Source organism: Sorex fumeus, unplaced genomic scaffold (assembly GCF_029834395.1).
Source record: "Sorex fumeus unplaced genomic scaffold, SorFum_2.1 ptg000014l, whole genome shotgun sequence".
Classification (NCBI taxonomy): Eukaryota; Metazoa; Chordata; class Mammalia; order Eulipotyphla; family Soricidae; genus Sorex; species Sorex fumeus.
Window position 1 is genome coordinate 41,703,595 of NW_026606071.1, and position 26,573 is coordinate 41,730,167.

A 26,573-nucleotide genomic window follows, 5' to 3' on the forward strand; every position below is an offset into this window, starting at 1 on the left:
TTCTTATGGTCATTGTTTACTTTGGAGAGAAATATAAAGAACAACTTTCAATTTAAAAAGCAGTACATCCTCATGCTAGAGCAGTCATTCCCTTCCTTGTTTATAAAGTCACTGGGTTTTTAGAGCAAAATAAATCCTTATAGTGAGAAGTTCAGCAGGTCACTGGTTGGGATGATGTAAAGGAAAATGAAAGACATTTTATGCTTCTTAGATGAATCTTAGTTTAGCATAATTTCTACCAAGAACTGCCTGTGGTGTATATTTCTCACAACAAACATAGCAAATGAATGTTTTTATCTCTTCACTCAACACTGTTCAGAAAAACCACAATTGAGGCAACACAGGGCAATTGTAATCATAATGTTTACAGTATCTCCTGCTACTTGGTTCTAGAGGTGATCATTTTTCTGAAATACCACTCAAACAATCCTATAGCAATAGATACAGTGATACTTGTTAAAATGCATTTTCAAATACAAATTACCTCGAACTTCAGTCCCCCTCATGTATATTATTGGGGTTTGGTTTCATGAGTCAATCATTCACTTTGAAATGGATGCAGGGAAGAATTCACGAGAGCTGCTGGAAAATTAAATCTTATTACCAAGAAACACCAAACAAACAAGCAGATGGGGCACATCTGTTCTGCAGTGTGGGGTGGCAAGGCTACTGGAAATGTTCTAAATCTAGAAGTGAGAGCTGGCTGGTGCCTGGAGTCAGCCCACGGTGATGTTCTAAGGTGGGAGCTCATCTGAGCATCAGAATCATGCAGGGCTCAGAGGTCCTGATGGAGCCATAGGCCAGACTCTAAAGAGCTGGTTGAGCCTCAGTTTGGACCCTTTTGCCACCCATTGGCTTGAAGGAAGTAACTTCCTTCCTGTTCTAGAAGGAACCGCTGGCCACTAACATCTTGTGATCTGGGACCTTTGAAGAACTTCTGATGCTGTTGTCAGATGTAAGGGAACAAAACCATGACCTTCTGGCTGAGGAAAGCAGGGATGGCAGAAACCTCTCTGGGACCTGTGTTCTGACAGCCAATCACGTGGCTGAGGCCTTTAGCTGCACAGCTGGTACATCCGGTTGAGTTGAGTCAGACTATAGGGAGGTGAGGTGGTAATGGGGAGTCAGATAGTTGACCTCAGGGAAAAAGATAGGAAGGTGCCACTTATATGCCAGATTGCTGATAAGAGAGTCAGTCAGGGGTCAATGCTTACAGCTCTGGTTGAATTGAGAATGCATCTACTTATCTCAACTTTTTTTGAAAGCACCACAGATTTTAAACTACTGCCCACCATGGGCAGAACACAGAGTTGAAGTCGAGCACTGCTTTGTGTTGTATTTCTTTGTGTTCCAGGTGAGTCCTGGTTACTAGTAAAATAGACATAAGAAATTAATTAAGCATCCTATAGAATCCAGACCCCATATGTTTCTTTTTTTAGTAACTAGCTTGTTAGTTTATAGTGTCCCAGTTTCATTGGAGGGTAAAAGTCTTTCTATAAATGTTTAATTATGTGCCTCACGTAGTGGAAAAAGCACTGTTTTCTAATTTTGTTTGAAAAATCTTTTGTAGAATGAACCCAACCTTCTTATTTATTTAAAAACATGTTGTTATTGTTGTTGTTGTTGTTGTTTAAAAAAATGATTCTTTGGGGCTGGAGCAATAGCACAACAGGTCGGGCGTTTGCCCGGCTGACCCGGGTCCGATTCCCAGCATCCCCTAATTCCTGAGTGCATGAGCCAGGAGTAGCCCCTGTGCATCGCCGGGTGTGACCCAAAAACCAAAAGAAAGAAAGGAAGGAAGGAAGGAAGGAAGGAAGGAAGGAAGGAAGGAAGGAAGGAAGGAAGGAAGGAAGGAAGGATTCTTTGAGGCTAGAAAGATAGTACAGTGAGTCTTGCAAGCAACCAACACTGGTTTGATCCCCAGCACACATATACTTCACTGAGCATCCCCAGGAGTAATCCGTGAGCATAAGAGTAATCTCTGAGCATAAAAACAGTGCACTGCTGGGCGTGACCTGATAGTAGCCAAAGGATAATAATTATAAGATTCTTTGATCTTAAGGAAAATACATACATGCACTGTGATCTTAATATCCACCACTGCTATGACCTTCTGAAAAATGTTGGCTTATGCCTATATTTTATTTTCTTTGCAACTTGATTGTTTATCCACTGGTGCATCCGGCTGGACTAGATCTAACTCCCAGAATTGCCAAGGGCACGTAGGTTTATCTCTCCCTCCTCCTCAAGAGCAGTGAGAGGTTGAAGGAGTTGCAGACTGCCTCTGACCATTTCTAGAAAGTGTTGTATGTGTGTGCGTATGTGTGTGTGTGTGTTGTGGGCGGGGGGGGGGGGGGGGGGTTGGGGGGAGGGTCCGAATTCTTTGCCAACCAGCTTCTTCTCAGCATACTTCGGAAAATTACCTAAAGTGGGTGTCTGGGAAAACTAAGTACCTTCTACCCACAGAAAAAGACAAGAAAGCAAGTTTCCAGAGGTTTTCTTTCCTATGCTAATCATTGCCAGCTAATCATTTCTATTTGAATAGTTCAAAAGGCCCTTGAGAGATTTGCAGTCAAAGTCCCCTCAATCATCTTCTACTTTAAGGTGAAAAAATTTAACTTTACCAGCAAGCCATGACAGAGCACTAGATCTCATCTTCCCTTAACTGTGCATGCCTCCTTTCTTTCCTTCTTTCTTTCTTTCTTTCTTTCTTTCTTTCTTTCTTTCTTTCTTTCTTTCTTCTTTCTTTCTTTCTTTCTTTCTTTCTTTCTTTCTTTCTTTCTTTCTTTTTTCTTTTTGGGTCACACCCGGCAATGCACAGGGGTTACTCTGGCTCTGCACTCAGGAATTACTCCTGGAGGTGCTCAGGGGACCATACAAGATGCCAGGAATTGAACCTGGATTGGCCCTATGCAAGGCAAATGCCGTACATGCTGTGCTATTGGTCCAGCCCCTGTTGACATTTTTAAACCCTTTTTGTGGAGTGCCCATTTTTTTTTTTGCCGTGCATGCATGTGTGTGTGTGTGTGTGTGTGTGTGTGTGTGTGTGAGGAAGGTTTTGGAAACACACCTGGTAGTCTTCAGGACTGCTTTCAGTGTGGTGCTTTAGGGGTCACTCCCTGTGGTGCTTACCGAACCATGTGGTGCTGGGGTTTGAATCCAGAGATCCCACATGCAAAGGATGTACTCCAACCCTCCTCAGCCCTCTTTTGCCCTTTAAAAAAATTGCGTCCTTGTATTTATTGATTTATTTATGAATCTTTTGTCTTTGCATATGTGCAAATTTCTTTTTCCATTTTGTAGGTTTCCTTTTTCATCTACTAGTGGTATCTGTAGGTGAAAATTCTTATTTAATGTACTCCAATTACCAACCTACCTACGGTCACAATGTTCTGCTTCCTGTTTAAGATATTTTGCCTATTACTGTATATGAAAATATTCTCTCATTTTTAATAAGTATTCTCTTGGTTTTGATTTATCAGCTACTTGTAATTGATTTAGGGATTCACTTTCATTCAATAGAATTACTTAGTATACTCAGCATCATTTATTGAAATGATTGTCATTTGTCCATTTCTGAAGCATCAACTTTGTCATAAAACAAGTGACTATACATTCCCTCTTCTTCCTTTAATAAGTCTATTTGTGCCAATTCTACTTTATTATTCATAGGAGTTTTGTAATGAGTCCAGATCTATCAGAAAGTGAAAAATTATCCAGTTATTTTCTTTTTCTCTTCCTTTTATTTCAACATACATTTTGGAATCAAACATAATTTTATCAAATGCTGGGCTCTTTATGAGATTAAATGGACTTTGTAAATCAATTTGGGAGAATTGTGATCTTTTATAATATTGAATATTCCAAAATATGTGCATGGCTTTTCCCTTAATAGCACAGTGGGTAGGGTGTTTGCCTTGCACACAGCCAACCCGGGTTCAATTCCTCCGTCCCTCTCAGATAGCCCAGCAAACTACCAAGAGTATCCTGCCTGCACGGCAGAGCCTGGCAAGCTCCCTGTTGGTGTATTCAATATGCCAAAAACAGTAACAAGCCTCACAATGGAGACATTACTGGTGCCCGCTCGAGCAAACTGATGAACATTGGGAGGACAGTGCTACAGTGCTAGATTTAGTTTATATTAATGAAAATAATTTATGGTCTGGAAGTCTTACATATTATATTAAACTTATTCCTAAGGATTTTATAGGTTAGGTGTATTAAGATTACATTTGTTCTATTTTCATTTTTTAATTTTATGTTGCATTTAAATCAATACAATTGTCTATATACATACACACACATATATATTCCATGATCTTGCTAAATTCAAATGCTAAGTCTGTTAATTGCTTGTTTATTTTGGGGTGTTTTCTACTTATTGAATTATGTAGTCAGTAATTTTACTGCTATTTCTAATACTTACTATATTTGCCTTATCACACAGACCTGGATCATCAGTATGAAATTAACTAGAAATGGTTGTGTGGCTGTTCTTGTTTCTGAACTCAGAGAGATTTTTTAAAAAGATTTTATCCTTAAGTATCCTGTTAATGATAGCATTGAGGGAGAAAACTAATCATTTATCAGCATAGGAAAGTTTCTTTTAATTCATGACTTGCTTTGCTTTTTTTAAAAAATCATAAATTGTATTAATTTTATCTGGATAATATTCTACTTATTGAGATAGCACAGTGGGTAGGGCGTTCGCCTTACAAGCGGCCAACATGGCCGACCCGAGTTCGATTCCTCCGCCCCTCTCGATGAGCCCGGCAAGCTACCGAGAGTATTCGATATGCCAGACACAGTAACAACAAAGTCTCCAATGGAGACGTTACTGGGCCCGCTCGAGCAAATCGACGATCAACGGGAGGGCCTTTACCTTTACCTTTACCTTTATTGAGATGAACATATTATTGTTCTTTATTTTTAGTGTTGTAGAACTGTCCTCCCGCTATTCATCGATTCCCTCGAGTGGGCACCAGTAACATCTCACAACAAGTTGTGAGCGATAGCACAGTGGTAGGGTGTTTGCCTTGCACGCAGCTAGCCCAGCCGACAGGGTTCAATTCCTCTGCCCCTCTTGTATCTCTGCCCCGAGAGTATCTCGCCCGCAGGGCAAAGCCTGGCAAGCTACCCATGACGTATTCAATATGCTGTGACATATTCAATATACCAAACACAGTAATAACAAGTCTCACAATGGAGATGTTACTGGGCCCACTCGAGTAAATCGATGAACAATGGGAGAACAGTGCTATAGAGACAGTGCTATTTTTAATGTTATTATTTACATTAATTTTAATGATTAAGCCCAATTTTGTATGTCTGGAATAAACTCAACCGAGTCATTATAAATTATATATATTTTTTCTGTCATGGAATTCATTCTTTCCATATGACATTTTGGATTTTATTCACAGGAGAGATTGATATGGTTTGTGTTTGTGTGTGTGTGTGTGTGTGTGTGTGTGTGTGTGTGTGTAGGTTTTGGTATCAAGGTAATACTGGCTTTATAAAATACTCTATAAACTGTCTTTTTCCTCTCTAGAAGAATTTGTATAAGGTTCTATTAGTCTCTCTCTCTTTCTTGCGCTCTCTCTCTCTCTCTCTCTCTTTCATGCCTACACACACACGTTTTGTTTTTGGGCCACACACAGTTCTGTGCTCAAAGATTATCTGGTGGTGCTAGGGGACCAAGTTCAAAGCAGGGTTGGCCATGAGCAAGGCAAGTGCCTTAACTTTGGCCCCTTTCTTTCTTCCTTCCTTCATTTCTTCCTTCCTTCTTCCTCTCTCTTTCTTTCTTTCTTTCTTTCTTTCTTTCTTTCTTTCTTCCTTCCTCCTCTCTTTCTTTCTTTCTTTCTTTCCTTCCTTCTTTTTTTCCCTTCCTTCCTTCCTTCCTTCCTTCCTTCCTTCCTTCCTTCCATCCTTCCTTCCTTCCGTCCGTCCGTCCGTCCTTCCTTCCTTCCTTCCTTTCTGTCTTCCTATCTTCCTATCTTCCTTTCTTCCTTGGGACCACACCCATTGTGTTCTGGGTTTCCTTCTGTCTCTGATCAGAGATCACTCCTGATGAGGTGCCAGGAATCAAACCCGAGTCTGGCACCAACAAGGCCAATGGTTTCTTTTTTTTAATTGAGGCAATATGTTTTGCAATAACCGTAAAATTTGTTTTGGGCATGTAGTGTTACTGCACCACACCTACCACCAAAGTGCCAAGATGCTTCTGCTGCTGCCCCAAAGTCACTTCTCATGAGTTCTTCCCTCTTCACCCCCACATCTCTACACCCAGTTGGTGAATGCAGTTCTATTCTCAGAGTCCTAAGGTTTGTTTTCATTGGCCAAGGTCTGTTCCTTTAATTTGTTTCTTTATATTCTACATATGAATGAGATAATATCATTGTCTTTCTCCTTCTGACTCATTTCACTTAAGATGACACCCTTTAGTTCTATCCAAGTTGCAGCAAACTGTAAGATTTCATCTTATCTCACTGCTGAGTAATATTCTATTGTGTATATAGACACCACAATTTCACCATCCATTAATCAGTTGTTGGGCTTTTAGGGTTTTTTTTTTCAGATGTTAGCTATTTTAAGTAGCACTCCAATGAACATAGATATGCATATATCTTTACAAACCAACAGTTCTGTCTTCTTGGAACAGATGCCAAGTAGTGGAATTACTAGATTGGGAGACTGATCTCTTTTTATTTTTTTGAGAAATTTCCACTTTTTCCCCATAGATGCCAAATCAGAAAACAACCCTACCAAGAGAGAATAGAGTGTTCCTTTTCACCACATCCCTGCCAGCACTGGTTGTTTCTGGCCTTTTTGATAGAGGCCATTCTTTCTGGTTCAAGATGTTTCATTGTTTTGATTTTCATTTCCCTAGTAGTAATGATTATTTTTTTCACGTGTGTCTGGCCATCTGTATGTATTTATTGGAAAACTTTTTGCTCAACTCTTCCCATTTCTTTTTAAAAATTTTTTTTAATTTGAATCACCCTGAGATAGACCATTCTAAAGCTGTTCATGATTGATATTCAGTCATACAGTGTCCCAACACCTGTCCCTCCACCAGTGCACATTTCCTACCACCAATGTCCCTAGTTTCCCTCTCACGACCCCCAACCTCCCCCCCGCCCCAGACTGCTTCTATGGCAGGCACTTTTCTTCTCTCTCTCTCTCTCTCTCTCTCTCTCTCTCTCTCTCTCTCTCTCTCCCTCTCCCCCCCCCCCATCCCACTTTTGGCATTGTGGTTTGCAATACTGATACTGAAAGGTTATCATGTATGTCCCTTTACATACTTTTAACACTCAGTTCTTCTTCAGTATAATCATTTCTAACTATTATTGTCATTCTGGTCCCTTTTCTATCCTACCTACCCTCCTCTGCCCCACTGCCCACACACACATATACACTTGTGGTAGATTCCAACCATCGACCAGTCCTCCTAGCTGTCAATTTTTAAACTTACTTTACAACTTTTTCTGTCCTTGTCAGACTTTTTTTTCTGTTTGCTGGGATATAAAAATATCCCAGTACTATTATTATTGATTTGTCTATTTCATCTCTTAGTTCAGTGATTTTTTTTCATGCATGTAATTTAAGGTACTTTGAAACCATGCTACTTGGGACAAAGAGATTTTAAATCATTGTACTTCTGGTTAAGTGACCCTTTAATCATTATGAAATGTCCTTCCTAGTCTTTAGTAATTCTTCTTGTCTTAACTTCTACTGTCTCTAATATTACTATGGGTGTACCAACTTTCTTTTGGTTAACATTTACAAAGCATATTCCACTCTTTCACTTTTGACTTCTCTATTTTTCCATTTGCATTGTGTTTTTACCAGATACGGTTAGATTTTATTTCTAAATTGAGTTTGACCTTTAATTATCTTTTAATTGGTGTTGTCTATTACGACATATTATAATGTGATATATTTGGGCTTCAGTTCACCACATTATTCATTGTTAACTCATTGAATCTTTAAAATTTCTGTTTGTTTCTGGGTCAAACCCGGCAGCATGCGGGGGTCGCTCCTGGTGGTCATCCGGGGACCGTGCCATGCCAGAGCGCACACCCCAGCCCTGCCTGATCTTCTTATCTTTTTATTGTCTTTGTCTCAATCAAGTATTTTAACTTTTCTATTTTTCCTCTATTAGCATATTCTAAGCCTTATTAACAGCTATCCACGTCATTACAACATACATCCTTAATTTATAAGAGCCAAATACAAATGACTGCCTCTATAACTTTCTGAGAAAAGTTGGTTATTTTTAAAAGTTTAATTATATCAACATCAGCAAGTTTTTTGTTTGGTTTGGGGCCACACTCGGCAGTGCTCTGGATTTACTCCTGGATCTGTGCTCAGGGATCACTCCTGGTGCGGCTTGGGGTCTATATCTGTATGTGGTGCCAGGAATCAAACCTGGGTTGGACACCTGCAAGGCAAACACTCTACCCCCTATACTATTGTTCTGGGCCCAGAAAGTTATTTTTATTGTTTTTATTTATTTATTGAATTACTGTGGGAAAAGTTACAAAGCTTTCAGGTTTAAGTCTCGGTCATGCAATCATCAAACACATTTCCCTTCACCAGTACTTATTTTTCACCACCAAGAACCCCAATATACCCCCCCTCCCAACCTTCCCAATGCCTGTGAGGCAGATGAATTCTAGTTAACACTCTATCTACTTTGATTAGATTCACTGTTTCGACAAAAGATGCACCATTATTATTTAGAGTTTACACCCCTAAATCAGACCTGCTGAAAAGGCATTTTGAAATAATTTGTTTTCTATAGCTGGTTACAAGAACCAAATGATGTTGGATTTCTGATATTTTACTTATTAGGCCTGGAAGTATTTCTGCCGAGAGTCAGATAATTATGAGATTGGTTTCTGTGGCTCTGGAGCCATGGCCATGCCGGAGAGCTGCTCATGGGGGGCAACTCGTGACCTCGGTAGGGCGTGAAGGACAAGCCGGAAACGCCCCCCTTCCCATGAAGGTTTTAGTCGCCCCATCACAAAGGCTCATACCTGGCTTTCCAAAAAGCTCCGTATTTTTATTGTTTTACAGTTTGTAATCTCTTAGGTTCATTTATTATATTTTTTGTCTTTTAAATAAAATATTTAATCTATTTTTGTTTCTTAAATGTTTTCTAAAATTTTAAATGCCATGGTTTATGATACTATTAAAGGTAGTTTTTCATGCATAACACAATCCAGAACCATGTCCTCCCCTGAGTGTCCACTTCCCTCCACCACTGCCCCAATGTCCCGGTATCCCCCATTATAATTTCCCCATCCCTCCTCCTCAGAAAAATCTTCCTGCTTTATATTTTTATGCAGTCCATCAATTCTCAATGCTTGTCTGTTCTTCCATCTCATTTCTTCTGCCTAAATTATTCAACTTAGGGTTTCTTTTAGCCTGACTTCTGCTGAAAACATGAGTTCTCCATCTTGGTTTTATAGAAATGTCTTCATTCCACTTTTGTTTTTTGAAGGATACTATTGCTGGGTATCAAATTTTGGGTGTTGCACAGCTGCATTTGTGGCCACACAACATCTCATACTTTACACTTACCAATATACCAAGAGTATTTATGATCAGCTGGATACAGTCCAGGTACTTCACCTGCATTAATCACCCTGCAGGGTGGCTAACAGGAACCCAAGTAGTGGGGAGCTATTCTTCCACTGTTACAGCAGAGGCATAAAGAAATGAAATGGTTTGACCAAAGGGTTTGTGAGACTGAACTGGCACGTAAAATCAAGTAGTTGCCTTCAGAATCCCTACTTTGAAGAATAGTTCTCACTCTCCCTCCAAGATGCATGGTGAGAGTCTACTAAATGCCTCCCCCGACAGAACTAATTAAGTTAGAGGTTGTATTTCCATTGAAATTAATGAAATACAGAACTAAAATGATGTGGTTTTGTTATCAGGAAAAGATGGATATGAAATGCATTGTCAATGAAAAGAGGGTGGGTTGTAGAATAGCTTAAATGGATGTTGTCTTTGGTTGCAAAATTGTATTTGGCTGGGGGAGTTGGCTCTGAAAGTATTAAGAGTGAGCTGAGGGGCTGGAGCGATAGCACAGTGGGTAGGGCATTTGCCTTGCACCCAGCCATCCCAGGTTCGATTCCCAGCATCCCATATGGTCCCCTGAGCATAGCCAGGAGTAATTCCTGAATACAGAGCCAGGAGTGACCCCTATGCATTGCCGGGTGTGACCCAAAAAGCAAAAAAAGAAAAAAAAAGAGTGAGTTGAGTTGTTGTGACAAAAACAATACAACTATTTGGGGCCAAAGCAATAGTACAGCAGGGCAGGCGTTTGCCTTGCATGTGGTCAACCCCGGGTTCGATCCCTGGCATCCCATATGATCCCTCAAGCACCACCAGGAGTGATTCCTGAATGCAGAGCCAGGAGTAAGGTCACGGGTCATGGGTGTGACCACAAAAAGGAAAAAAAAAACCCAAACCCAAGCAAACAAAAAATACAGCTATTCTTGTGTAATGGATAGAGACTGTGTTTTATATTTTCCTTTACCCTGGTGTTTTTCCTGGTATACAAGGACCATTTGAGAATAAAAGCACATCTATAGAATAAATGAATTATTCAAAAAAATTGAATTATTTGTGCAAAACTATTATTTGTATAAGGATTTCTTAGAAAAAAAGGAAGATTTTAGATTTTACTGTGAATTCACTTGAAGAAAGAGTACATCAGCTGGGTACTCAAAAATTCTTACAATTTCTCTCTAGTGCTTTTTAATCCCCTCTCCCACCCCAGTAGACCAACACTTAATGTGGAGTTCAGCAGTAAAACAAATACAGGGTTTCAAAGAGCTTAGGTCTTTTGTCCTTTCATTGTTTGGAAATCAACTTTAAAACTTGCAAACCATTGATTTGCAAAATTCCCATTAGTCATCCCAAATTTGATTGAAAAAGGGGGACCAAGTTCTCTGCAGAATTAATATCCATCCATCCCTTTTCTGTGGTGCTGTTTGAAAATGAGAAATTCATTTGAAAGGATTGGGAGAGTTCAATGAGACCAAATTGCCTGTGGAGAGATATTGCGTTACCTAGTTCCCCACAAACAGACAAGTGGGGTGTCGGTTCCACCACAGCAAGAAAGCTGCCTGAATCTGGTCTCATGACCCATGTGGGTCCAGCTGGTGACCCGATGATCACTAATTGGTGCTCCATTGCCAGATGTAGGGAAGTCCTGAATTGCTTCCTACGTGCTTGCAATCCACTAATGACCCAGACTTATTTTTTTTAAATTTTTTTCTTGCATGTCTGTTATTATTATTTTTTTAATTACTGAACCACTGTGAGACACAGTTACAAAGTTGTTTATGGCTGGGTTTCAGTCATGCAGTGTTCCAACCCTCATCCCTCCACCAGTGTCCATTTCCCGCCACCAGTGTCTCCAATTTCCCTCCTGCCACTTCATTTTAATCTCAGAACACTACTAAGATTTTTTTATGTTTGTTTATGGGAACATCCCCTCTATGCTGTCACTTGGAAAAGTTAAATCAACACATTGTGAAGCATATTTGTAAACGCACACAGAGCTTCCTGTAAGTGCTCTTTTGTTTTTATTTTTAACCCCCTGAAACCTCCATAAACCTATTTCATGTGCCAAGATTCATGGCACATGCAACTTTAAAACTTGCAAACCATTGATTTGCAAAATTTCACAACATGTGCCAAGGTCGGTTCCCATAACTCTGAGCCTTCAGCACATTTGTAAAACCCAAAAATCCATTAAGCCCTACTGACTGCATCATCCGTCTCATTTATAATAGTTCCGTATGGGCTAGTGAGATAGCACAGCAGGTAACGTGCTTGCCTTGCAGGTGGCTGGCCTAGGGTCGAGCCCCGGCATTTCATATGGTCCCCTGAGCACCACCTGGAATGATTCCTGAGTGTAGCAACAGGAGTAACCCCTGAGCATCGCCAGGTGTGACCCAAAAATAAGACAAATATATATATATATAATAATTCCACAGTTTGTTCTTCTCACCCCTACATTATAAATGACAAGGAAGTAGTAATCAATTGTCACATGCTGTCAAGCCTCATCAGAGAGCCGTATCAGATGTCACACTCAACAGTTGGCAAAAGCAAGACTGATAGTTTTTTTAATTCTCAGTAATCTTGACCTCTTATTATAAACAGGCTGCAATGTGTTCCCATGGGGCCTTTCAAATTTTTAGTGGGGTTTTCGGAGGGGGCATAGAAGCAGAACTCAGGGTTCACAAGAGCATTCTGCAGGATCAGTGACAAAGTCCTAAGGCAAACATACTGTTTCTTTCAATGTGAGCCCTCCTGTAGCCAACTCTAGCAGGAATCATCAGATTTCTCTCTTGAAGCAAACTGTTCTTTGGTACCGGGAATTGAACCCAGTCCATCACGTTTGTGAAAAGGGCAATTTGACACTGAGCTGCAATCCTGGCCCCAACAAATATTTCTCTTTTTGAAGCTCTTTGCGCACAAATATGTCAGTGTCGGAATATATCGCTTTAGAATTTTCAAAAGTATGGTACCTGTTTCAAGTATGGAACTAGGGCAACTCAGAAGATCTTAATCCTTTATGCTTGTTTCAAAACCACAGTGAAAACTCTGACCTACAGCAGACACCCTGAGGGGCATTATTGGCTTGCTTGATTCAGCCTTCGTGTTTGGGATGGGATTCCTGATCTGCACCACCAGAAAAGTTGTTAGAGATGAATTCTCAGAGACTGAAGAGATAATACATCCTTGCACGTGACTGATCCAAGTTTGATTCCAGGTAGCTTATACGGTCTCCTGAGCACCACCAAAAGTGATCCCTGAGCACAGAGACAGGACTTAAGTCCTGAGCACTGCCAGGTACAACTTAATTCTCCCTTCCCCATCCCCCGCAAAAGAAATGCAGACTCTTGGGCCCTATTTCCAGTTTCTGAAACAAAACCTGCGTTTTCGCACACTTCCCAGCAAAATTCGAAGGTGAGATTCAAGTTGAGAAGCTCTGATCCGGTCCCTGCCCACACATCCCAGCACATAAGAGAACAATGACAGTTGATTGCCCTGCAACCTGCACGGGCCTGTTCAATAAGGACAGTCCTGGAACATGACTTTTTTCTGTTCTCTCGCTGCTCAGAGGCCCCTCTGCCCACCCAGACTTGAGAGAAATCACTGAAATGTTTGACAGCATCTTTTGTGTCTACTAGCACATTGCCCTTCCCGGGACTTGTCATTCTTGCAAGCTACTTAGGAGTTGTCAAAAAAGATGTTACAACCTGCCTGGAAGCTTGTTTGATCTAATGTCATAATCCTGTTGACCTGCCAAGCCCTGTGATTCACTGTTGTCAGGGCTGTTCATATTAATGTGAATTATAGGTGGGGAAATTTTGTCTGTCTCCTGAAGCTCTACTGTTTGGACTTGTTAGATTCTCTGATGCCAAGACAAGCGATTATTTCCCAGAGTACATCGAGGTAGACAATATGCTCGAATCTCCTTCTAGTTACTACCGATGCTACTGAAAGAAAGCAGTAATACCAAGCATCACATTAAGACATAAAAATACTGACCTTATTGACTTTATCAAACTAGTGCAATTTATAGACTATTCGGATCTGGGGAGATAGTTCAAGTGGTAGAGCACATGCCTAGCTTTTTTTTTTTTAATTTTGGCTTTTTGTGGGACATACCCTGTGATGCTCAGGGGTGACTCCTGGCTCTGCACTCAGGAATTACTCCTGCTGGTGCTCAGGGGGCCATCCCCCACACATTGAATCACCAAACTTAAGCACCGAATCATCAGGTCTATCAGAGCTGTTGTTAGTGACTCTGCATCCCGTGATGCAGAGTTTGACCCCCATTATAGAGAAATAAAATAAAAGGGAGCTGAATAGGCAGCTTAAAGAGCTAAGCACTCACTCCTGTTGCATGTGGAAAACCCAGGTTCTATCCCTGGTATCTTATGGTCTCCACAGCATCCCTGGGAGCAACCCCCAAGCACAAAGCTAGAACTAGTCCCTGAGCACTGCCAGGTATGCCCGTGTGCCCAAATAGGGGAGAGAATATGCAAAGGAAAACAAGGTAAAAAAAGAATAATGATCTTTTTTTTTAAATTTTTTTTTAGTTTTTTTTTTTTTTTGCTTTTTGGATCACACCCGGCGATGCACAAGGATTACTCCTGGCTCTGCATTCAGGAATCACTCCTGGCGGTGCTCAGGGGACCATATGGGATGCTGGGAATCCAACCCAGGTCAGCCACATGCAAGGCAAACACCCTACCCGCTGTGCCATCACTCCAGCCCCCCCCCAAAAAATAATGATCTTTTAAAGGAATAGGCATACATCATGTCTGCCCGGAGGGGAAAGGGTGTTGCTCCCTTCCACCCTCCTCCCTCTGGAAAGAAAGATAGCGGCCGCATGGGAGCCTTGTGAACAGCAGGTATGAGCCGGGGGTGTGGGGGTGACTAAAACCTCATGGGAAGGGGGGCGTTTCGGTCCGCCCTTCACGCCCTACCGAGGCCACCAGTTGCCCCCCAAGAGCGGCTCTCCAGCACGGCCACGACTCCAGAGCACAGTAACCAATTTCTTAACTATCTGACTTTCAGTAGAAATACTTCCAGGGTCAATAAGTAAAATAGCAGAAATCCAAAACCAACATTTAATTCTTGAACCCAGCTGTAGAAAGCAAATCACTTCACAATGCTTTTTGAGCATGTCTGATTTGGGGGGGGGGGGATGGTAAACTCTAAATAATAGTGGTGAATCTTTTAATGAAACAATGAATCTAATCAAAGCAGATAGAGTGTTAACTAGAATTCATCTGCCTCACAGGGACTGGGAGGGGTGGGGGGTAGGGTTTTATTGGGGTTCTTCATGGTAAAATATAAGTATTGGTAAAGGGAAATGTGTTTGATATTTGCATGACTGAGACCTAAACCTGAAAGCTTTGTAACCTTTCCCACAGTGATTCAATAAATAAATAAATTAAAAAAAAATAAATAAAGGAATAGGCATATTCAATTCAAGAGAGACTAAAGAATCATGAAATAATTACTTGTTAGAGAATAATTTTTCATTTGGTTTCACCACCGCAGGGTCTGTACATGAGAAGCATGTCCATGGTAAACCAGAAAGCAACGTACTAAAACCTAGAATATAATTTTAAAGTGGGAAAACACTAACTCTTGTGCAATTGCACAATGAATATGTCCAAGAATTCACTTAACTGATGAATTAATGAGGAACCAGTAAACTCTAAAGATTTAGAGCCAGAGAGATAGTGCAGCAGGTCAACTGCTTGCTTGGTGTGTGGCTGACCCTGGTTCAATCCTCATGCACTGCATATGGCCCCCTAATCCCCCTGATCCTTGAGCACCACTGGGTGTGAACAATGAGCAAAACCAAACAGAAAAAAGAAGAATTAGAAGACAATTTAGTAGAGATGGATTCCATTAAGTTTTCTTGGTTAAATAGGAAGCTGACCACTGAACACAGAGGCAAACTTTAGTGACGAAGTATCATTTCTACTACACAGAAATGATTTGCCTGTCTACCAGATGAAAGTCCGTCGCAGTCAGTTGAACTAAATACCTCTCCTTTGCTAATTCTTGGATGACCTTTGCCCCATTCCTGGAGAACTGGTTCTTAGTAGAAGCTTTTGGGTGGGGTTGGGTGTGGAGGTGGAGGCACTGAAATGGACAAATGAGTGTAGTCATCCTATGTTACTTTGCATGGGAGATGTGAGTTGAACGTGGGCAAAAGACCAAGCACGATGGCCTCTCAGTGTCTGTATTTCAAACCATAGTGCCCGAAAGTAGAGAAGACAGAGACAAAAGAGAAGGCTGGGTGCCGGCTGGGGGAGGTGGGGCGGCTGGAGGAATACCAAGGATATTGGTGGTGGGAAGTTAACACTGATGGAGGGATGGGATTGGTATGTTGTATGACTGAAACCCAAGCACTAAAGCTCTGTAAATGTATCTCACCATGATTCAATTTAAATATATATATATTTATATATATGGAATATATATATGTATGTGTGTATACACACACACATATATATGTATATATATATATATATATATATATATATATATATGGGCTAGAGTGATAGCACAGTGGGTGGGGCATTTGCCTTGCACATGGTCGACCTGGGTTCTAGTCCTCTGTCCCTCTTAGGGAGCACAGTAAGCTACCGAGAGTATCCCGCCCGCATGGCAAAGCCTGGCAAGCTACCCGTGACATATTCTTCAATATGCCAAACATAGTAACAATTGTCACAGTGGAGACATTACTGGGCCCGCTCAAGCAAATCGATGAACAATGGGAGGACAGTGACAGTGAAATATATATATATATATATATATATATATATATGCTGGAGTGATAGCACAGCGGTAGGGAGTTTGCCTTACAAGCGGCCAACATGGCCGACCCGAGTTCGATTCCTCCGCCCCTCTCGGAGAGCCCGGCAAGCTACCGAGAGTATCTCGCCTGCACGGCAAAGCCTGGCAAGCTACCCATTCGATATGCCAAACACAGTAACAAGAAGTCTCACTATGGAGACGTTACTGGGCCTGCTCGAGCAAATCGTATATGGGCTGGAATGATACCACAGTGGGTAGGGCATTTGCCTTGCACATGACCAACCTGTGTTCGATTCCTCTGTTCCTCTCAGGACTGCCCGCACTGCAGAGCCTGGCAAGCTCCCCATGGCATATTCAATATGCCAAAAACAGTAACAACAAATTTCACAATGGAGACATTACTTAGTGCCTGCTTGAGCAAATCAATGAACAACTGGAGGACAGTGCTATAGTGCTACTATATATATATATATATATATATATATATATATATATATATCGGTTCCTCCGCCCCTCTCAGAGAGCCCGGCAAGCTACCGAGAGTATTCGATATGCCAAACACAGTAACAACAAAGTCTCCAATGGAGACGTTACTGGGCCCGCTCGAGCAAATCGACGATCAACGGGAGGGCCTTTATATATATATATATATTTTTTTTTTTTTTTAATGTCCATGCCTGAGAACACTTGGGATATAGAAATGCAGCTGTCAATGCACACCCCATATGAAGGGGCCACAAGTTTGGGAAGATTCTGTGATGTGGACTCACCCCAAGAGCAGACCTGCCCCCTGCTTTTGATGGACCCCAAGTGGCCCCTTGGTGTGCTTCAATGGGAAGCTAATATTTTTTTATTGTATGCCTTCACTCCTTGTCCCCTATACAGATGCTAATCACATTACACATAGGGTTTTCCCTGGAATCATCTAGATTCATATTCATGAACTGAGCTGGCCCCCACTTGCCACTATGCTTCTGTGACTGTCTCATCTGCCCGATTGAATAAATTGTGAGCTAGCATGGAGAAAAAAAAAAAAAAGAAAGAAGTCACGTGAGTGTGTTAACTGGGAAGCCTCGATGAAAATGATTGTCTGGAATTCCCTCAGAGGTGGGGGGGTGGGAATTGAGGGAAGAGGAGGGGACCTGGTCTTCAGTTTGTGTGTCAGGGTCAGCTGGCAATTCAGAGAAATTCTCTGTGTCTACAATGCAGTGGGTGTCGCCTTTGACTCAGCTCCAGACTGCAACTTCCTTGGTGAAGGCAGCAAGGGCAGTGCAGGCCCTGCCCATTCTCAGCAGGGGCAGGGGTGGGAGCCTGGTAGAGGGGCCTATGCCAGCATCATAGGGTCCTCGGGCATCAATAGTTCCAAGATCTGAATGCATTCTTTCCTAACAATCGAATGAATGGGGTCGTTCTCACCCCTTCTTTCTAGCTAGCTAACCTTGTGCTGTGCTGGTCCCCTCAATAGCATTCTTCAGGGAAGATGTTGGAGATAGAATGTAAATTGGCCACAGGAAACTGCATACTGGAATGAGATGCAGGGCTAAGATTCACCAGTGCTGGGAGTTCTCTGGGTTAGGAATAGCTACAGATGTTTACCAGGAGGCATGTTTGGCTAAGAATAATCAATACTTCGATATTTGTAAAGGTGGTCGCTGGAACTTGTTCTGAAGCTCGGGATAACTCTCTTCATTTCTTTCTAAGGACTTTCAGTTGCCTGCCTTTATTATTGTCTTTCGTAATGGGATAGAATAGAGCTCAAGCTTTTATGGGGATACTAAATTTTTGGAATGAAGAATGAAAGTAGGTCCATAGATAAAAGGATTTAGATCTGTCTGCTTTTCAGCTTTGGAAAATGTTAGTTTGAGATGATGATTTTTTTTTTTTCCAACAAGTTTCAAAGGCTTTGCTTAAACCTGGGATGAGAAATTGAGTCAAAGGTTTTCTGTTTCACTCAGTGCAGTCTGTAGAGTAACAATGGCAATAGAGCCCATGTGCCTTTAAAAGTGTAACTGATATGTGCACCGTGGAGCACTGGTATGTGGAGCATCATAGATTCTTAGGGGACATTTCATTATTTTGGCTTGACAGGAAATCTTAAAAGGAGCAGCTCATGATTCCTATTTTCATCAATTTTCGAACATCCCAATTTTAACATGCTGATTTGTTAGCCTCGATTATATTTTTATTACTGTAGCACTGTAGCACTGTCCTCCCATTGTTCATCAATTTATTCGATCGGACCCAATAATGTCTCCATTGTGAGACTTGTTGTTACTGTATTTGGCACTGTGTCGTTACTGTGTTTGTTACTGTGTTGTTACTGTGTTTGGCACGGGAAGCTTGTCAGGCTTTGCCGTACAGGCGAGATGCTCTCGATAGCTTGCCGGGCTCTCTGAGAGGGGTGGAGGAATCGAACCCAGGTTAGCTGTGTTGGCCGCACGCAAGGCAAACACCCTACATTCACTGCAGAAGATTTAAAAAACACTCAAAGCATGAATCAGGTACTTCTTATTTGTAATTATTTAAAAAAAAAATAAGTATTTGAGCCCAGATTCCTTCTATACCTTTCCCACGCATGAAAGTATGTGTCTTTATAAAATTAGGATCATTCTGGGGTTGGAGTGATAGTACAGCGGGCCGGACCTTTGCCTTGCAGTTGGCCAACCCCAGTACCATATCCGGTACCATCGATGGTCTCCTGAGCGCCCACAGGAGTGATTCCCAAATCACAGAGCCAGGAGTAAGCCCTGATCGTGATGGTTGTGGCCAAAAAGAGGATCATTCTTTATGTCAAGTTTGTCTTCCTCTTCATATATGTATCTTATTTTAAAAGAATTGTTTTGGAGGGGGCCATAGTCCACAGTACTCAGAATGTCATGCTGTGCTCGAGCTCAGACTCAGGGCTTTGCCCACGCCAGGCAATGCTCTGCCCCTCTGAACTAGAGCACTGGCCCTGGAGTAATCACTTGTGGTTATTTAAAAAGCCCTGGTAACTGAGGTGACAGAAATGTATCTGTTCTTTTTTTTGGGGGGGGTCACACCCAGCGATGTTCAGGGGTTACTCCTGACTCTGCACTCAGGAATCACTCCTAAAGGTGCTTGGGGGACCATATGGGATACTAAGAGGTTACTCCTGGCTCTGTAATCAGGAATTTTTCCTGGCAGTGTTTGGGGGACCATATGGGATGCTGGGGATCAAATCAAACTCAGGTCGGCCCTGTGCAAGGCCCTACCTGCTGTACTATGGCTCTGGCCCCAGAAATGTATCTTTTCAAGTGGATTATGTTCAAGCTATAGTAAATAGGAAAGCATGTGGATTTCCATCTTATTTTGTGGTAAATACTAGCTCTGATCATTCCAGATTCTTGTGTAGGACGTATGCTCTGTTCTTTATTGTTGAAGTTTTTTATTTTGTTTTATTTTTAAATATTTGTCTGAACCATGTGTTACCATTCCCCCTACCACCACCCCGCCGCTCACACACACACACACACACACACACACACACACACACACTTTGTTTTCCCTTTCTTTTTTTTTGTTCTTGTTTTTGTTTTTGACCCTAGCCTGTGCTGCTCAGGAGACCACAGATAGTGCTGCGAATTGAATTTGGGTTGGCCCCAGGCAAAGCACCTTAACCCCTGTACTATGTCTCCCTAGTATCCCAGGGGCCACTTTTTCCAGTGAATTGCTTTAAGCTAAAATAAACCAGCAAGAATCATCCTATAGGTAAACCTTGGAGCAACGTTTGTTTGTTTGTTTGTTTTGAATAAAAGGCACAGGTGTTTATTTACACGCAGAATTGTAACCATGAACCATTTTACAATTCATATTTACAAGCACCATAACATTTCTATGTTTTCGATTCCTTCACATTTTGATATTTGGCATAATGTGTGTGTATACCTCATGCACACTGACCTTCTCTCCCAACACCAGGCACAAGACTCCGTAAAGACTAAAGAACAGGAGTTCCAGGGACCAGAGATGTGGCTCAGAGTGTGAAGCGCATTGTGCTTTCTGCTTTTTGTGTGCAAGGCCCTGGACAGACCCAGTGACCAGCGTGACTCCCTGGCACTGGTGGGTGTGGCCACCATTGGGCCCAGCTGGTCAGGGTGCAGTCTCCCTTTTAAGCAGTTGTGTGATTCACAGTCACAGTCACAGTCCTCCCGTTATTCATCGATTTGCTCGAGTGGGCCCAGTAACATCTCCATCCTGAGACTTGTTACTGTGTTTGGCATATGGAATACTTCACAGGGAGCTTGCTAGGCCTTGCCGTGCAGGCGAGATACTCTCGGTAGCTTGCCGGGCTCTCCGAGAGGGGTGGAGGAATCGAACTCGGGTCGGCCATGTTGGCTGTGTGCAAGGCAAACGCCCTACCCACTGTGCTATCGCTGCAGCCCAGTTGTGTGATTATCTCTGATTATTGTCTTAGGCTAAATTCCTAAGACTGTGATTACTTTGTATTCTGATTATCTTCTTGTACAGAAAGGAGTTTGGGGTTTACTTTATTGATTTATTTATTGCCACAGGAAGAATATTTAGTCTACCATTTTGGACCCGTTATTTATTTATTTATTTATTTATTTATTTCACCATGCTTTTTAAAACTCCCATTGCCCCTTGGTCTTCCATCATTTTATTTATTTATACATTTTAAAAATTTTATTTATTTATTCATCTTTGGGCTTTGGGGGGTCACACACAGCAATACTCAGAGCTTACTCCTGGCTCTATACTCAGAAATCACTCCCGGCTGTGCTCGGGGGACTATATGGGATGCCGGGGATTGAACCCGGGTCAACTACATGCAAGGCAAACACCCTACTTGCTGTACTGCTGCTCCAGCTCCTCTTCCATCATTCCACATGTCCCTGTTGATCACACGTGCTCTTCCCTCTCTTCTTTTATTTCCTACTCCCACACTCTAACCCCTCACCCACTGCTTCAGGTACAGCTCTCGCAAAACTGGCTGGCAGCTTCTCTGCCGTGACTCTGAGCTGTGCCACGTGACTTGTCTTGGCTGTTCTTGAGATCTCTACACTGTTTCCCTCTTTCCATTTGCTGTCCCATATGTAGGATTGTGTAGTTCCTGAAGTGTCATCTCCCGTTTCTAGGGTGTCCAAGCTGGAGGTGATATCCTGAGACTGAGGACCCCCAGTGAGAAAGTTTATTGTAGCCAATTGCAGAAATACCTACATGGGGGCTGGGGATGTGGCTCATTGAATGTGCTTCTATATACCTGGTCCTGTGTTCCATTCCCAGTAGCCCCAGCAAAACCAGAACAAACCATCTAACTAGTCATTGGCTTTGGGTCAAATTGGCTGTATCCAGCACACACACACACACACACACACACACACACACACACACACACATATATATATATATATATAAAGAAAAAGAATATATATATATATATATTGCTTTTTTGGGTCATACCCAGCATTTCACAGGGCTACTCCTGGCTCATGCACTCAGGAATTACTCCTGGCAGTGCTCGGGGGACCATATGGGATGCTGGGAATCGAATCCAGGTCAGCCGCCTGCAAGGCAAACGCCCTACCCGCTGTGCTATCACTCCAACCCCAGCTTAGAGTCTTTATTATTTTTCTCTTTGGTTTTGGGGTCACACCCAGTGATGCTCAGGGTTTACTCCTGGCTCTTGCACTCAGGAATTACTCCTAGCAGTGCTCAGGGGACCATACGGGATGCCGGGGATGGAACCCGGGTCGGCTGTGTGTGAGGCAAACACCCTCCCCGCTGCGCAAGTGACCCCGAGCTCATGTTCTTCTCTCCTCTTCTTCCGGCAGGATGTGCTAGGTGGTGTTCTCATCACCACGGTCCTCATCGTCCTGACCTACCCCGCCTGGACGTTCATGGACAGCCTGGACTCGGCCAGCCCCCTGTTCCCCGTGTGTGCCCTGGTGGTGCCCTTTGTCCTGAGCTACAATTACCCAGTGTCCGAGTTCTACAGCCCCACCAGGGCTGACACCACCACCATCCTGGCTGCCGGGGCCGGCGCCACCATCGGATTCTGGATCAACCATTTCTTCCAGCTGGTGTCGGAGCCCACCACCGCCCCCGGTGGCCTGGGACCCACCACGGAGAACGTGCTGACGCTCACTCCCCACCAAGTGCTGTTGGGGCTGGGCAGGTTCGCGGTGGGCATCGTGCTGATCCTCGGGGTCCGACAGCTGGTGCAGAGGCTGTCGCTGCAAGTGCTGTTCTCCTGGTTCAAGGTGGTCACGAGGAACAAGGAGGCCCGGCGGCGGCTGGAGATTGAGGTGCCTTATAAGTTCGTCACCTACACGTCGGTGGGGCTCTGTACCACCACCTTCGTGCCCATGCTGCACCGGGTGCTGGGCTTGCTCTGAGCCTCCATGGGCTGGAAACGAGCCCCTGGCGGGTCCAGACGCGGACGTCCCGGAGTGGACAGCGACAGCTCCGAACTGCTCACTCCTCTGAAATCCCTCGTGCCCCTTTGCCTGGTTCCACAGAGAGCTCAGATCCACGCTGCTGCCGTCTGAAGGGAACCCTGGTTTGTGAGGGCAATGATGCAGCTTCTAACGTGCCCCCCACTCCCAGCCAGCCTGTTCCTCAGTCCTTGGATTTAGTCCCCAGGGCAAGTGGCTAGGCCCCAGAGCAGGAAAGCGCTCATGGGGGTGGGGAGGGGGAGATGGGTGGGTCTGAGAGCACTGAAGGTGGAGCATTTCAGCTTGGACGTTGGCCAGAATCTCCTTCCTGAAACTGCAATTGGGGTTGGGGAGGAAAAAGCGTGCTCAGGCAGTGTGACTTGGAGAGGTGCCTGTCAGGGGTGGCAGCACCCCCCCCCACCCCCAGAGGGAGCATCTCTGGGGCAACCATGACAGATCCAGGCAGTGGGGGCCGGGCCCCACCCTCGCCTCCTCCAGGTCTCATCTCTGAGCATCACCTGCTATGCCACCTCTTTTTTGCACATTTTCAGGATTCCAGGGAGCACGGGAAACGGCTCCCCCTCCAAAAACTGGCTGGCTGCTCCTCCCACTTCCAGACCAGAGGGGGAGTGGAGTGGGGGGGGGGGCGGGTTTCCCTGGATCCAAAATAAGAACCTTCAGGCTGATCCAGAACCCTCCTCTCTCCCATTTCTCGGGGGCCTGGGAGACCCTCTACCTCTTTCCAGCGAGGGCACATGGCCAGTCAGGAGCGCAGGGGGAAGAATGACAAATGGACTGAATCCTTCTTGGGACCCCTGGACCCCTTTTCTCCTTGGCTCTGACTTCCTGAGACCCCCCCACCAGCTCGCCTCAGGTGTCAGGAGCTCCGCCTCCTCCCAACTTACACCCCACCTTGCTTTTCTCTGAGCAATTTTATTTTATTTTTGCTTTTGGGTCACACCTGGGCTAGAGCGATAGCACAGCGGGTAGGGCGCTTGTCTTGTACCCAGCCAACCCGGCCGACCCGGGTTCGATTCCTCTGCCCCTCTCGGAGAGCCCAGCAAGTTACAAAAGTATCCCACCCACACGGCAAAAGCCTGGCCAGCTCCCCATGATGTATTCGATATGCCAAACACAGTAACACCAAGTCTCACAATGGAGACGTTACTGGGCCCGCTCAAGCAAATCGATGAACAACAGGAGGACAGTGCTACAGTGCATTGGGTCACACCTGGCATTGCACAAGGGTTACTCCTGGCTCATGCACTCAGGCAGGTGCTCATAGCGCCGGGGGTGGGGGGGTCACTGGGAGGGGAGAGATGGGTGGGTCTGAGAGCACTGAAGGTGGAGCATTTCAGCTTGAACGTTGCCAGTCGGGCCACTCAGAATTACTTCTGGCGATGCTCAGGGAACCATAGGGGATGCTGGGGGTGGAACCCGGGTCGACCACGTGCAAAGCAAATGCCCTCCCTGCTATGCTATCGCTCCAGCCCCTCTGAGCAATTTTAAAGAAAATTCATGCAAGAACAACGTTAGCCTCTCTTGAGAAAACAAGCTGAAGGCCATCCCTTGAAGCCACAGGCTGAGTCCCAGAAGTGCGCACCAGTGGGCGCCCTCCAGGGCCATCTGCAAGTCTGAAGACTTGAGGAAATGCATCTCAACTCCCTCCTCGCTAGGGATCCAGCCTAGGCCACAAGGTCTGACCCAAGCAGCATGCCTGAACCCCCCCTCCCCCGGCCACGGTCACACATCACCCCCAGGCACACGCTGGGGAGACTCAGCTGCCAGGGTCCTGTTTCTCCTGACCTGGGGGTGGGGGGTGGCCGGGCCTTGACCCTGAGCCTCGACTGTGCTGTGGGTTCTCCAGGACCATCTCGAGTAACTCCTGGCACTCCTCATCCTTGAGGAACAGATCTCCTCAACTGATCAGGCACAGCTTAGAGGTGCAGAGAGAGAACCCCTCTCCCCCCACCTTCACTTTCTCGTCCCCTTCTTGCCAGACCTGAGACCACTACACCGGGCTGTATTTCTGCTTTGTTTGGGGGCCACATCCCACAGTGCTCCAGGGTTACTCCTGGCTCTGCATTCAGGATTTACTCCTGGGAGGTGCTCAGGGGACCATGTGGGATGCTGGGGATCGAACCTGGGTCGGCCGCGTGCAAGGCAAGTGCTCTATCTGCTATACTGTTGCTTTGGTCCTTGAGCTGTATCTTTCAAGAGAGGCCGCCCTGTTGCCATAGCGGTGGGGGCTGTCCGCCGCATGACATACACGTGTATGATGTGTGTCTTGTGTGTCTGTCTGTGTCTCTTTCGTCTATTAAAGAGAAATTGGGAGGGGTGTCGCCCAAGCAGTGTTCTCGGTGATTCTGGGCCAATAGATGGCTCAATGCAGTTAGAGCTGCTTGGGTTCTGTGTTGCGACGGTTACCCAGCCCACCTCAGGCTCCATCCGGCCATGCTCAGGGGACCACCGGGTGCCAGGGAAGAAATCAGTGTTGGCCGCATTCAAGATACGCACCTGCATTGTCTCAGATTCCCGTCCCAGACCTTGTGTCTCAGACTAACACAAAGGTCGGCCAGCGGCCCAGATGAATTTAGGGCTGTATCTACACCGTCGGACCAGCTGAATCACAAGAATGACCCAGTGATGTGTCGGGTTGGACACTTCTGAAAGCATTTTCTTACAGCCAGTGGAGAAGACATCAAGAGGTATCCTGGGGGCTGGAGCAATAGCACAGAGGGTAGGGCATTTGCCTTGCACGTGACCAACCCAGGTTCTATTCCCAGCATTCCATATGGTACCCTGAGCGCTGCCAGGGGTAATTCCTGAGTTCAGAGCCAGGAGTAACCCCTGTGTATCGCCAGGTGTGATCCAAAAAGCAAAAAAAAAAAAGGTATCCCAGAGGTAGTTAGACACATTCTTGGCCATAGCAAGCAGCAACTGATTGAAAGAAAAAGTCCACACTTGATCAAATGCTTGCTTTGTCAGCCCTCTGTTTTTATTTCTCACACAGCACTTCTTTCGTTAAAACACACACACACACACACACACACACACACACACACACACACACACCCCTCTCTGGGTTTGCCGCCTCTGGGTTGTCTCACTGGGGAAATGCTGCCCCCTGCTGGCCTACTCTCACTCTTGTCCAAGTCCCTCTGATGGCGACTCCTGCGGGACCCTGAAGAATTTAGTTTCCAACTTCCTGCCAAGGCTACCTCCTACAGGCAGGCCACTGTGCATCTGGACACTGGTGACCCCTAAGGGTCCACTCACAGGAGCCGGGTAGGACCTGTCCTTTTCCTACCATTCTTACCCTGTCCCCAACCCGCTGCATTTCTAGGTTAGGCCGTGCATACTAGAATCTTCTCAAGAGCTCTTACATCCTGTCTGTGTTGCTCAGAGCTCGGCGAAAGCAGGGCTCTAATGGGGAGAAAAGACGCAGAGACACCCCCACCTCCCACCTACCCACCCTTAACTGAGGCCCTCTGGTGGCAGTGGCTGAAACCCCGTGTCCCTGAGTTCCTGGTGGCCGTACCATCCCCATGTTTTGTGCCCCAAACGGGCTGCATCGAGAAGCATGTGGCGTTTCGGGGACATATGCTCTGGGTTTCTATTTTGGAAGCTTTCAGCTGTCTCGCTTATGTACCGAATGTAAATGATTCTTTTAAAAACAAAATTTTTGTTTGATTATAACTTCTTATTAAATGCTTTCAAAGCCAGTGTTCTGCTTCATTGGAATTTTTTTTCTTTCCCCTTCCTTCTAGACTTTTT

At 44.5% G+C, this 26,573-nt stretch overlaps 1 protein-coding gene across 1 annotated transcript in view; it reads left to right on the forward strand.

Annotated features, from left to right (window-relative positions):
- The window catches only part of SGPP2 (sphingosine-1-phosphate phosphatase 2), a 78,569-nt gene extending 55,812 nt beyond the window's left edge, over positions 1-22,757 (forward strand). The window contains exon 4 of the mRNA XM_056111823.1: positions 22,194-22,757. Within this exon, the coding sequence (XP_055967798.1) occupies positions 22,194-22,757 (564 nt within the window). The remainder of the gene's footprint in view (positions 1-22,193) is intronic.
- The last annotated feature ends 3,816 nt before the right edge of the window (positions 22,758-26,573 follow it).